At 48.8% G+C, this 14,041-nt stretch overlaps 1 protein-coding gene across 2 annotated transcripts; it reads left to right on the top strand.

The window, feature by feature from the left end:
• The first annotated feature begins 274 nt into the window (after positions 1–274).
• On the top strand, positions 275–4,022 carry LOC117847909 (wall-associated receptor kinase 3). Of its 2 annotated transcripts, none has more exons than XM_034729214.2 (3): positions 275–1,566; positions 1,863–2,381; positions 2,547–4,022. In XM_034729214.2, exons 1-3 carry the CDS (start codon positions 642–644, stop codon positions 3,752–3,754), a joined length of 2,652 nt encoding a protein of 883 aa, XP_034585105.1. In that variant the 5' UTR covers positions 275–641; the 3' UTR covers positions 3,755–4,022. The 2 variants fall into 2 exon arrangements, with proteins under 2 accessions (XP_034585105.1, XP_034585104.1); XM_034729213.2 differs by having other exon boundaries at positions 278–1,566; positions 2,517–4,022.
• Positions 4,023–14,041: the final 10,019 nt, after the last annotated feature.

Here is a 14,041-nt window from a genome sequence, read left to right on the forward strand (position 1 = left end):
GCCAGGACCCTCTATATTTATAGGGTGGAAGGTTTTTTCCTGCAAGGAAATCCCGTTTTAACTCCAATTCGACCAGGACTCCTAATTTCGCTTCGAACTTGGGCAGACCGGTCTGACCGGTCAGGGCAACCGGTCAGACCGGTTTGCCTACCAGATCGGCTTTTGAGCCTGATCGGCGGCGCTGCCACTTTTGAGCGTCAACAATATGTTAGCATCAAGTTTACCAGTAGGTGAGGTTATAGTTAATCAGAACGTTTAGCTTAGGATGACAGGGATATCTTTATTACTCCGGTCCCATTGATGAAGTGAGAAGATATCAGATCGAAACACATGGCCCGTCAGCAGTAAGCGTGGAGTCAACAACGCAGGTTATTGGCGAGTCTTGTATGTTTTTGGCCCCAGCGACGACCGTAACATCTGATGGGACTGCTGCCCCTGGAATTCCATGCTCACTTCCTCCTTGGATTAACAGCACAAACCGCAGGCTCTACTGCTTCTGCAGTCTCAGGATAACAATAGTATATATGGTGTAGACAGTGCACATTGCCACAAGCTGCCTCTCATTTTGTTACCCACCGATCCCAACACCAGCCACAGATACACAAACACACGAAGCTTACAGGTCACCCATATATACAACGATGTCCTCCGCCGGAGTTCTAGTTGGCATGTGTGTTGTTCTCGCCTGCTTGGCCGCTGTTCCGCGAGCGCTGGCCGCGGTCGTCCATGGACACGCTAGCAGCAACGGCATCCTGCATATCCCTTCCAATGTCTCCTTGGCTGGCTGCCCCACCCACTGCGGGGATGTCGAAATCTCCTATCCCTTCGGGATAGGCTCTGGTTGCTTCCGGCAAGGCTTCGAGCTCACCTGCAACCAGACAGCTCGTCCTCCTAGGCTCTTCTTCAGAAACAGTACCACTCAGATCACTTCTATATACGTCGGCAGCAATATGGTTTATGCTTCTCCTGTTGGTTTTAACGTCACCATGGGGCAAGGTGTGGACACGTACAGCAAGTCCTGGGGTACCCCTGATGGTGGCGCTGTTATCAGTGAAAGTAACTTTGGTTTGTATGTCGTTGGATGCGGTCTCGAAGTCTACATGTTCGGTAATAACTGGACTGACCTCATTGGTTCTTGCATGAGCATATGCGCAGATAACCGGACCATGGAGAGGGCAAATGTTTTCGGCTCCTGTAATGATGGGATTGGCTGCTGCAACATCTATTTGACGAGGGACCTGCCAGCCTTTATGGTTAAACTCGTCCGTCGCAACGGTACAAGAGCACAACTAAATGATGTCAAGGTTTTACTACCACAGTATTATAGATTCGTTTTGGGTGATCTTTACTCGAGTTGGGTAAACACAAGCAATGTTGATGATACAAGAATTCAGATCGCCATCACGGACCAACCAAATTGTGAACGTGCCCGAGTGAACAAGGATAGTTATGCTTGTAATAATGAAAGCAACTGCCAAGATCTACAATATGGACGAGGCTACAGTTGCTCATGCCACAATTATTACGGGAAAGGCAACCCCTACATCGTAAATGGCTGCATCCAAGGTCCATACCTCGTTGCTTCTTGTTGTTTTCACGATATTTTAAATAATTCAGCATATATGGTTCCAGATTTACTACCTCGTTTGGTTGCCGTTGCCACGCCAAATGTGCAGCTGCTATAAAAAAATAAGGTTATTGTTTTGCTTGTGATAAGCTGCGGCATGTTACACATTTTCTAGTTGCTAGCAACATCTCACAGAACTTGTGAAACCAGAAGAATCTTTTTCTTCTAAAGTAGCCTTATTAATTTCTTTAGATTTAGTCTTACTTCCTCACCTTATTTATTTGTCATGAAGCAGGTTACGATTCAACGCCCAAAGAGAAGTGTACAAGATCATGTGGGAACATTAGCATTCCGTTCCCATTTGGGATTGAAGAAGGTTGTTATGCAAATGATAACTTTCGACTCAACTGCACAAGTGATGCCGGCACCGTTCTTGACCGTCGGTACGCACAATATCGTGTGACTCGTATATCACTTGATGATGGGGTTGTGGCTGTTAGCAACATGCTGAATGACACAAGCTCCAATAACATGGAAAGGATAGTCAATTCCAACTATGATGGTACCTCTTATTATGAGTTGATTGTGGATGGTATTTATGATTTCTCACAGGAAGATGAAACAGTAATAAAGTGGGTTGTTGCAAACTTGACTTGTCAACAAGCTAAGCAAAGTAATATTGCTAAGTTCTATGCGTGTATCAGCCACAACAGTAACTGCCAAGATGTCACGCGAGGGAAAACAAATCATGGGTATATCTGCAGGTGTAATGATGGCTTCCATGGAAATCCATACCTGCAAAACAATTGTACAGGTATATTTCTCTCCTAAACTATATTTGAACAGTATCTCATTTTTCAAAATATTATAAAGAACCGCAAGTCCGCAATAGTACACACATGTTATTCACAGTAATTTAAAATCCTGATGCGTCCACTTGCACCACCAGCACCTCCACGACCACATTTAATGGTTGTAGGTATTGCAATTGGGGTTGCTTGCGGCCTTGGCTCCATAACTGTTGCATTGGGTGCAATCGTACTCACCCGGGAGTGGAAGAAAGGCATCCAAAGGAGAATTCGAAGAGCATACTTCAAGAAAAATCAAGGTTTACTCTTGGAGCAGCTGATCTCAAATGAAAGCACTACAAACAAAACAAAGATATTCTCCTTGGAGGAAATAGAGGAGGCGACCAACAACTTTGATGCTATTCGTGTTCTTGGTTGTGGAGGACATGGCACAGTATATAAAGGAATTCTATCAGACCAGCGTGTTGTGGCTATAAAAAAATCTAAAGTAGTGGAGCAAACGGAGATAGACCAGTTTATCAATGAGGTTGCTATTTTGTCTCAAATCATACACCGCAATGTGGTGAAACTTTTTGGTTGTTGCCTAGAGGATGAGGTGCCATTGCTAGTCTATGAATTCATATCAAATGGCACACTATATGACCTTCTTCACACAGATATTACAACAAAATGCTTGTTATCATGGATTGATCGTATAAGGATCGCAATGGAAGCAGCAAGGGCACTTGCTTATCTACACTCAGCTGCTGCAATACCAATTTTTCATAGAGACGTCAAGTCTTCCAATATACTCTTGGATGAAAATTTCACCACAAAGGTTTCGGACTTTGGTGCTTCAAGATCTCTTTCACTTGAAGAAACTCGTGTGGTGACAATTGTACAAGGAACATTCGGTTACTTGGATCCAGAGTATTATCATACTGGTGAACTAACTGAGAAGAGTGATGTATATAGTTTCGGAGTGATACTTGTGGAACTTTTGACAAGGAAAAAACCAATTTTTATCAACTCTGTAGGCGCGAAACAAAGCTTGTCTCGTTACTTCATTGAAGGGCTTCATGAAGGGGCTGTTATGGAAATAATAGATTCACGTATTGTGGAAGAGGCAGACCAAGAAGAGATTAATGACATTGCCTCACTTACAGAAGCATGCTTAAGGGACAAAGGAGGACAGAGACCAACAATGAAAGAAGTAGAGATGAGGTTGCAGTTTCTAAGAACAAAGAGACTTAGAAAAGGTTTAGCTGAAAAAGATGCAGATATTGAGCCTTTGTTATGCCCACAAGATAAGAACTTATATGGGCATATCGATCTTGTCAATGCTGGGAGCTCTGGGTGCTACAGTTTGGAGCAAGAATTTGCATCTTTGCCACGCTAATTACATTTGTGCAAGATAACCGATGGCTTGCTTGGATGTTGAATATAATGCATCTGAGGTATCATGTATTTTATTGAAGATTCACATTATATTAGTTTCCTTTCGATGATACTATATCACATAGATGCATTTCACGTGTACAATATATTGTAGACCGCTACTGTTGTATACGTTTTATATTTGTACATAAGTCACTGTACTAAAGATAAGCTTGTATAAGAAAACTGTTGTGGTTATCAATTGGGTATAAATTGCCAGTGGCTTAATAGGTGGTTCCAGTAGACCGCTGACTGATATACGGAATATGATTTAAGCTGCAACATATTACGGCATCTTTTTGCAAAGTATTAGCATGATTATTATGAAGTGACACTCATAACTCAAAGATCTGGCATGACGCCATGACGGCATCAGGACAATAGGAACCTCACTCTTCCGTTGCATGTCTTTTCATGTGACAGTATTGAAAAGTGTTGAACAGAGAATTTTTTTTTAGTAACCTACGGCTGGTAAAGCGCCAACCTGAACTTCTCATTAAAGATTGTGGTAAACCACGGATTACATAGCACAGAGGTACAACTCGAACCAGCACAACAACAAACAAAAGGGTGAAAGAAATACGGAACTAGGAGAAAACATAAGGAAAACAGCAGAGTCTCCTAGAGAGGCTCCAACCTGAAGGACCGAGCAAACTTATGCAACCTTTTGGAAACATCCACCGATTGCCGATGGGCACCACCCCGAGTAACATACTTGCCGGCTGGCCAAGGCCAATGCGCTTCCAACACCTGTCGTCACTGCGCCACACCGTTATCGCCCTTCCACGTCCGACGAGGGGAGGAATCCACGAAGGATGAAGGGACCACCCAACGTAGGGGGAATTAAAGGTGAAGGAACCACACCGATTGAAGCTCACCGGAGACACCGACCTCCCCTAAAGCTAATGGCAACACCTTTCACAGCACATCCAGGTTCCACTTGCCACCATCCAACGCCCTTCAAGGGGAGGAAATCAAGAAGGAGGGAAGGCCAACAACCATGAAAAGACCCCAGCATTTGATTTGATGGCACCATCAACAAGGAATGCGGCGATGAAGCAGAGGCACCAGCAGTGTTCTCACTGGCTTGCGGAAGATGCTAGCAGCAGGGAACCAAGAGGCCAGTCACATAGGCCGCAGGAGCAGGAGCGCCAAGAGGACGAAGACATACAGATCAGAAGGTGGATCTCTGAAGAGGCTCGTGGATGACCACCGAAGTGGAGGTGACCCGCCTCATCCGACGAGGAGGCCAGACAGGGGCCAAAACCCATGCAAAAGATGCCTGACGTCCTGCTTCAAGAAGAACATGATGCTAGAGGCGCCATCGACGCCGTCCCAAGGAGAGATGGGTTTTCACCCGCATCGTCATCACGGTGAAAGGATGGCCGACGTGGAGGCCAGACAGGGGCCAAAGCCTGTGCAAGAGATGCCCGACGTCGCCTTCAGGAAGGACATGACACCAATGGCGCCATCGACGCCATCCCAAGGAGGGATAGGGTTTCACCCGTATCGTCGTCGCGGTGAAAAGACGGCCGACACCACCAGCCCCACCACCATGGCGCTGCTGGTGGGCCCCCGCGTGGTCGCATCCAACAACGCTGGAATGCGCCCGAGCACACCAATGTTGACCACACCACCACGGCGCCACCAACACACCGCCGCACAGCACATGGAACCCACCCGCTGCAGGTGCAGGCCGTGACGCCCCAGCGGGGCGCCGCAACCTGTCCCCGCACGTCGGCCGCACGGTCCGCCATGGCAGGTAGCCGCAGCCATGCCCGCACCGGCCGCCGACACCGCTGCAGCCGAGCCGCGGACGCGACCGCAGACGCCGGCGCTGTCGTGGCCCAGCCAAGGCTACGCTGGCCATGGAGGAGGCCACCGGCGGGGCACACCGCCAAAGCAGGGCCCCCACCCGTCGACACCCCAGCCACACCCGCACCGGCCGCCTACGCCATCGTAGCCACGGCCGTAGACGCCGCCGCCCAGCCGAAGCTCCATCCTGGCGGGCCACTGCGACGAACAAATGGCCCGCGCTGGCGCAGCCGTCGTTCTTGCCATCGCCGTCGCCGACCTTCCGCCACGGGCGCTCACGCTGTCACCGACCGTGAGGCGACCGCCGAGCCGCGGCCCAAGCCGGCGGTGGCCGCGGATAGCGCTGGAGCGGCGGCCGGAGCAGAACAGGAGGCCGCGCACGCCATGCTCGAAGAAGAGGACCCCGCCCGCGGCGAGGAAAGGCCACCGCACTGTTCGGGCAGGCGGAGATCCGTGCGGCCAACCCCAAGCACGCCGTCGTTGCCGCAAACCCTACACGCCGAGGCCCGGGGGAAGCGGATCCGGCGGCCGAGGGCGCGGATCCGGCCGTGGATGGCCGGCGACCGCCGCCTCCGCCATGGACGCCACCAAGAAGAGCGCGAGGGGGGGGGGGGGGCAGGAGAGGAGGGTGGTGGAGCCCCGCCGTCGCCTTCCTTGCGGCCGCATGGACTTCCGGCAGCCGCTCAGGCGACGGCGAGGAGGGGAGGCGGTGCTGGAAGGGGCCGCGGCTCTCGCTTACGTACTCACTCGCTGCAATGATAAGATGGGGATTGCAAGAAAAATCTCGGCGTAAAGTATATCGGCCAACAGAGAACTTTAGAATTCCATTTGCTGATTTGAAAAGTACACTCTAGCTAATAACACTACATATGCGACTGTTCTGCATATAGAAATATAGAAAATCCATGTGAGCGCGTGTGGATCAGTACCTACCTTCGGAATATTTCGTACCAAACCATTTTGTCAATAAATCAAGCAGTACATTCCATTGAGATGGCCATGTGCCAAGGGAGCGTACCAATTATAGGAGACGACACTAGCCAATGCCACGGGGCCCCGTTGGCCGGCTGCTCCTTGCGCTGTGAGCGTGGGATGAGCTAGGAGAAGATCCCGAGCGCGAGGAGCCTGCCCCGCCTGCCGATTCCACTTGATCTGTCGAGCTGCGGCGACCTCGATAGCGAAGAGCGGCGCTGGCCGCTGGGCATAGTCGGCGGCGATGACGACGTCGACGAGGAGCGGTGCCGGCAGCGCGAGGTTCGGGCTCAAAGTTGTTATTAGATGGACCGCCGCGGTGCTTTCGTGAAAGGTGGCCCGCGAAGTGCCCCGTGGGCCGAGGAGCGTGCGTGCGCCGACGAGGGTTATTTTCAGCCCAATAGTGCCGCATTACCGGTATGTGATTTGTCTGGGCTCTTGTCAGCTATCATATTTGAGTTAAATTCCATTTAAAATCATCGATCAATTACACTCTAATCTGCAGAAAACTTCCAATCCAGATCAAGAAAATGGAAATGACAGAATCCAGAGTTCCAGACAAAATAGCTTCAAGGAAAAAGAAATAGCAGAACCCAGAAAGCAAAAAAACTGTAGAGGATGTTGTTGGGAGTCGCTCTGGCTCCAGCCGCCATCCCCGACGCCCTGCCCACCTCTCCCCCACCCACCTCACCAACGCCCACCCTGCTGCCCGGCACCACGCCGTCAGCAACACCCAACCTAAACCAAGAACCTCACTCCCCAACTACCCCACAATCCCGCACCCTGCACCCAAACCCTGAGGATGCCATCGACCTTCTCCTTTACTCCTCCCCGGAGTTCGAGGATATGCCACTGAGAGGGTGTTTGGATACTGGATGCTAAAATTTAGCAGTGTCACATCGGATGTTTGAATGCTAATTAGGAGAACTAAACATGAGCTAATTATAAAACTAATTGCAAAACCTTGTGCTAATTCGTGAGACGAATCTTATTAAGCCTAATTAATTCATCATTAGCAAATGGTTACTGTAGCACCACGTTGTCAAATCATGGACTAATTAGGCTTAATTAATTCGTCTCGCAAATTGGTCTATGTTTAATACTTCTACTTAGCATCAAACATCCGGGGTGACAGGGGTGTATCCAAACACCCCCAGAAGAAGACGGAGGACTCGCTAGCAACGGCATTGAAGACGGATAGCAAAGAAAAGGTGAGCGAATCCCGCGACAAAGGTGTTGTGCGATAGCAGCCGCTGTGCTCCGTCATAATCAAGCGGCGGGACACCGGGTCTCGTACAAAGACACACTGCGGCGGAAGAAAACCTACAAGCCACGCCATACTGATAGCTCGGCGAGCGCAGTTCATCAATGGCATGAAGTTCAGTCGAGGAAGAGCACTAGCAACCGGGCAACAGTGTGGTCCCGGCTCGGTAAGGAACACGCCAACATTCATGGCGGTAGGCTCGGAGGAGGAAGCGTACGGGGGCGACTTCAACCACGCCCACGGGAAGGACATCTTCCCGTGCTGCTGAAAGCTAAAGCAGGGAGACGCTGCTTCAACTGCTTTGCACCGGACCACCAAATAGCGCAGTGTAGAGATCCTCCCAAGTGTCTCTTGTGCTTGAGGTTCGGCCACAAAGCAAGATCCTGCAAAGCTGCGCCTTCGAGGGAGACCAAGAGCAGGGGTAAGGAGCCGGCGAGTTCATCTGCCTCAGGTGAACAGAAGCAAGCGCAACAAGGACGGAAGGTGATGGATTTTCCTGAGTTCGTGTCAGGCGCGTCGGAGAACCGCCCGCGGTGGGTGGTGGCGTGCGCGGCGAGAACGTAGGACATCAGAGAGGCGGAGCGCCAACGCGAGATTAACGCTCTCGTCGGCGTACAGATTGATGCCAGGGTGCCGATAGGCGCCGGGCAGGTGGCCCGGGATGTTCGACAGCAGCTACACATCCCGGACCACGCTCTAGAAGCTCAGACCATGGGGCCAACAACGTTCCTCCTCCGCTTTGGATCGCCGGAACTGCGGAACTCCGTCCTGGCGATGCGCGCATTGCCGACGGGCAACACTGGGCTTCGCCTCATGCCATGGAGCAAGCGAGCTCGCGCCACAGTGGGCTCTCTGCGGTACAGAGCGCGCGTTTGCCTAGAGGGAGTGCCCAGCCACGCATGTCATCCTGACACGGTAAAGCAACTGTTCAACTCTCCTTCATTCATAGACGAGATTGATTATGAGGTGGTTCGTGATGTGGAGAGATCTTGCTTCAACCTCTGGGTATGGATGGCTGACCCCAACGGATTGACAAAACAAGCAATCCTCAAGATTGAAGAACCTTATGTGAGAGTAGGTCCATCCGGCTTGCCCATTGTGCGCAATGAGGCTGCGCGCACATTGGACTATAAACTGCTCATTCACCTGGATCGTGTGCTGGATTACGCCCCTCTCCCCAACAGCCCATCGCACGCAAGTTATGAGAGTGATATCAGCGGAATCCCTGATGAGGAACCGGAAGAGGAGTGGCCGGTGTGTCACCACTTTGCTTGGTACCCAGGCGTCCCGGATGGTGAGCGGCTGCCAATCATGGGCGACCGTGTTTCAGTGCACGCCAGGCTTGGGGGCACCGAGATCGCTCGCCGCCGGGAGGTGGAGGTTCAGGCAGTTTTGGAGGCCGGCCATTCCAACAGATGTCGCCCGCCACTTGGCGCGACGTGCCCGGAAGTCAAGGTCCTGCTGGTCAACGGCGAGGTGCAGCCGGCAGTCATGGTGGTCGCTGGCATGACTCCGGCGAAGGCCAATGGATGGGCAGCCAGCAGCCAACCCCACAGCATGGGCCGGGTGGTGACACTGTGGACACACTCTCGGTGAGCGCTGGGAAAGAAGTCCATCCGCCTTTACAAGATGCAGAAGACAGTTTCCTATTTGGTGAAACACTGTCGGGTCAGCATACAATGGACCCTATGCAAGATGAAGCAGCAGGGTCAGGCCGTGCAGCAGGTTGGGGGTGCTTGAGAGCCAAACAACTGTCGCACAGAAGAGATTGAGTATACACTTGCTCATAGATTTGAAACCCAGTGTCAGTACATGGACCCAATGGTCGTGGAAGTCAACAAGGTGCTACAGGATGAGAAAGTGAGGACAAATGTGGTGTAGAATAGCCCAGAACCTGACAAGAGCGAGGGAACGGTTGTAGTGCAGGAGGAGGCACCAATTTCAAATGGGCAGCCCGTTTTCGGACAGCCTACAGTGCTGGAGTTCCAAACTGTTGAAACTCAGATTACATATAAGCTGCAGATTAATTCAGAAAGGGAGGGGAGCTTGGAAGATGCAAATTGGGTGGTTGATGAAAATGGGCAGGAGCTACAGATGGATCCTCGTTTATCATCCCTACAAAATGAAAACCTGCAAGCAGACTGCCCACCGGTTCAGAGGAAACTTATATGTGCAAAGAAACTGCCAGAACCTTTGCTCCAGCAGCAGGTGGCCACAGAAGAAACCAGGGCTGACACTCAGAGCAAAGATAGTAAACTGAAGAGTAAACCTGCTCAAACACCATCCTCAAGGAAAAGTGCAAGAATTGCTAGCAAGGGAAAGTCAGACCTCACAATGGAGGAACAGGCCACTGCACTATTGATGAGGAAGTGTGGTTTCCTGCAGGAGAATAAGATGCCAGATTCTGAAACACAAGCCAAATTCAGTTCGAAGTTTGCTGAACCCCTTGAGTAGCAGACAGTTGGTAACTTCAGGGAGACCTTTGGCCTGAATGAGGGAGGTGGTGCTGATCTTTTGGGCACCATTGCAATTGATGCAGAAGCCTGAATCTGTGGTGAAACCTGGGATGTGGGGATGTTGTGTTATGTTGCTGTCATTGTGTTGGCTTCTCTGGCTCAGCCTGTGTTTGTGCAATCCTGTTGGTGTGTGCCTGTCTTTTATTTCGAGTTTGTGTTTGATCCCCACATTCCGGACTGAGTGTTTCAGTAGGTGTTCATCGTATCTGTGGGCTACTCTTCCTGATGTCTGTAACTGGAAGAGGGTTGTGTTGGAGATGTTGTAGTTTTTACTATGAATAGTCAAAATTGTGTTGTGTTAAATTGGAATGTAAGGGGGCTAAACAACCCAGTGAGGAGAGTGGTTAGAGACCTAGCTTATGACACAAGATGCTCCATAGCTTGTCTTCAAGAAACCAAACTTTAGAATGTTGATTTAGAGGTGATAAATGACACATTGGGCTATCAATTCCAGCAACACTTTGTGTTTCTGCCAGCCCAGCAAACTAGAGGTGGAGCCCTGTTGGCAGTGCATCAAGATTTTTACAGAACAGTTGACTCTATAATTGCAACCCGCACAGTGTCAGCAAAGATCCAGGCCACAACCACACTTGCAGAATGGTGGGTGACAGTGGTTTATGGTCCACTGGGAGACAGTGAGAAACTGCAATTCTTACGAGAGCTAAGGTAAATTAAGCAACAAATGTCTGATAATTGGCTACTCATTGGTGATTTCAACATGATCCTAGCTGCTGAAGATAAGAGCAATACCAACCTGAACAGAAGGTTAATGGGGGAATTCAGAACTCTGGTCAATGATCTGGAATTAAAAGAAGTAAAGAACTGAAGCTCAGAGGGAGGAAATTTACATGGTCCAATGACATCACACAAACAAGAATAGATAAGGCCCTTTGCATAGTAGAATGGGACATTATGCTTCCAAATTGTACCCTACAAGCTGCCTCATCATCAGTTTCAGATCACTGTCCACTACTGCTTGTGGGGAATTCCATAGTAAAAAAATACAGAGGTCTTCGTTTTGAATCTTTCTGGCCAAGACTACAGGGATTCAGGGAGGTGGTGATGGAAGTATGGGGAAGGCAAGTCCAAGTTCAGAACCCTTTTCTAAGGCTTCATATTAAGATGGAAAGATTGGGGAAAGCACACAGGAAATGGTCAAGAGGAAAAGTAGGCAACAACAGGTTACTGCTATGTGCTGCAAGCCTGCAAAACAGTTGGTAGCAATACTGGATGTGGTGCAAGACTTCAGACACCTGACTGAGCTAGAGGTGGCACTGAAAAGAGACTTAAAAGCAAGGATTCTAGGAATGACAGCCATTGAAAAAATTAGAGCCAAACAACAATCTAGGCTGGCACACATCAGAGCAGCAGAAGCACAAGCCAAGCTTTTCCATGTGCATTTAAATGGCAGAAGAAGAAAAATATTTATCCAATCCTTGGATACAGGAGACATGACCATACATCTTCATGAGGAAAAGGAGGAATATATCTTTCAACATTTCAGTAACCAATTTGGGCATGTCACACAAAGATCCCACATCTTAGATTGGGACCTCATTCAGTTAAATAGGCTCCAAGAGAATAATCTGGAAGATGATTTCACTGAGGAGGAAGTGTGGGATATGATAAAAAATATGGCATCTGAAAAGGAGCTCCAGGACCAGACGGATATATAGGAGTGTTCTTTAAATCTGCCTGGGACATTGTTAAACAGGATGTCATAACTACAATCTCATACTTCCATAGGCAACATGGACAACACTTTGGGCAGATAAATAAAGCTCATTCGGTTCTTATCCCAAAAACTGAAGATGCAAGGTGTCTGAGCAGCTACAGACCTATAAGTTTGACCCACAGTGTGACAGAAATCATATCCAAGCTTCTAGATAACAGATTGGCCCCACACTTGCAGTATTTGGTCTCAAGAACACAAAGTGCCTTCATAAAAAATAGAAGTATACAGGACAACTTCCTCTTCACCCAGAATCTTGTCAAACATCTACACAGAGCAAAAAAACCAACAATCTTCCTGAAGCTAGACATTAAGAAGGCCTTTGACAGTGTGAGGTGGGATTTCTTGATAGAAGTTCTGCAAGAAATGGGGTTTGGGCCGAGATGGAGAGCATGGGTGACAATCCTCCTCTCTACAACAACCACTTCAGTGTTACTGAATGGAGCAAGAGGGCCTTGGTTCAGGCATAAAATTGGTTTATGCTAAGGGTATCCTTTGAGTCCTTTGCTTTTCATCCTTGCAATAGAACCACTACACAAGATGTTGTCAATTGCAGAAGCAGAAGGCCTGTTGTCGCCAATACAACATAGTTCCACCACAGCAAGAATAAGCATGTATGTCGATGATGTTGCTCTTTTTCTGAAACCCAACAGTGCAGAAATGAAAGTAATAAGTGATGTGCTGCATGAATTTGGCATGGCTTCTGGGCTAGTGACGAATACGACCAAGAGTGCAGCATATCCCATTCGCTGTACTGGTCTGAACTTAGAAGAGGTGTTGCAGAATTTCCAATGCCCTATCAAATCTTTTCCCTGTACTTACTTGGGACTGCCTTTGCACACAAGAGCCCTCAGACGGGTGGATGTGCAACCTCTAATTGATAAAGTAGCAAAGAGGCTACCCTCATGGAAAGGCAGGCTGCTTAACAAGTCAGGAAGATTAACACTTGTCAATTCAGTTCTATCTGCAATCCCAACGTACTTCCTCATAGTCTTTGCTCCAAAAAAATGGACTATCAAGAGAATTGATAAAATTAGAAGAAGCTTCCTATGGAAGGGAGCCGATGATGTTAATGGTGGCCACTGCTTGTTGAGATGGACTAATATACAAAAGCCTAAGAAGCTTGGGGGGCTAGGAATTCTTGATCTTGAACGTTTCAGCAGAGCCTAAGACTCAGGTGGGTGTGGTACAAATGGGAAGAGCCTGATCGGCCATGGGTGGGAAATGAAGCGCCTGTGCATGAAACTAACTTGCAACTCTTTAGAGCCAATACACGAGTAAACGTTGGAAATGGCCAAACAACAGAATTTTGGAACTCTACATGGCTAAATGGTCAGGCACCTAGAGATATTGCCCCCAACCTCTATAAGCTCGCCTGGAGAAAGCACAGATCGGTTCAACAAGAGGTACAAGACCATAGTTGGACAAGGGGACTTTTGAGAATGAGCACAGCAACTGAAATGGCTGAATTTGTACAACTGTGAGACTTGGTGCAGCACATAACACTCACTGATTTGCCAGATGACATTGTGTGGAAATGGATAGTAGATGGGAATTACACCGCCAAAACTGCTTACCTGGCCCAATTCAAAGGATCGTATTGTTCTTTTCAAGCACATGATGTATGGAGGGTAGAAGTGGAAGGCAAACATAGGTTCTTTGCATGGCTGTTGCTTCAAAGGAAAATTCTGACTGCTGATAAACTTATGGCAAGAAATTGACCTTGCAATCCAGTTTGCCCATTATGTAACAATGAGTCTGAAACTACTACCCATATATGTGTTCACTGCCCTTTTGCATTGCTGGTCTGGAGCAAGGTTGCTAGCTGGACCGTTGGAATGATTTCTGTGCCAATGGCGAACATGAACCATCATGATTGGTGGTCATCTTCAATCAACACCGTCAGAAAAGAAAAGAGGAGGGGCAACGGCAGCAATATTAATTTACACA

This window comes from Setaria viridis, chromosome 3 (assembly GCF_005286985.2).
Source record: "Setaria viridis chromosome 3, Setaria_viridis_v4.0, whole genome shotgun sequence".
NCBI classification, from domain to species: domain Eukaryota; kingdom Viridiplantae; phylum Streptophyta; class Magnoliopsida; order Poales; family Poaceae; genus Setaria; species Setaria viridis.

Coding starts and splice junctions, on each gene's coding strand:
- LOC117847909 (XM_034729213.2), top strand. CDS start 642: ATGTCCTCCGCCGGAGTTCTAGTTGGCATGTGTGTTGTTCTCGCCTGC. Junction 1,567..1,862: donor CGTAAATGGCTGCATCCAAG/GTCCATACCTCG, acceptor GTCATGAAGCAG/GTTACGATTCAACGCCCAAA. Junction 2,382..2,516: donor CCTGCAAAACAATTGTACAG/GTATATTTCTCT, acceptor TTGCACCACCAG/CACCTCCACGACCACATTTA.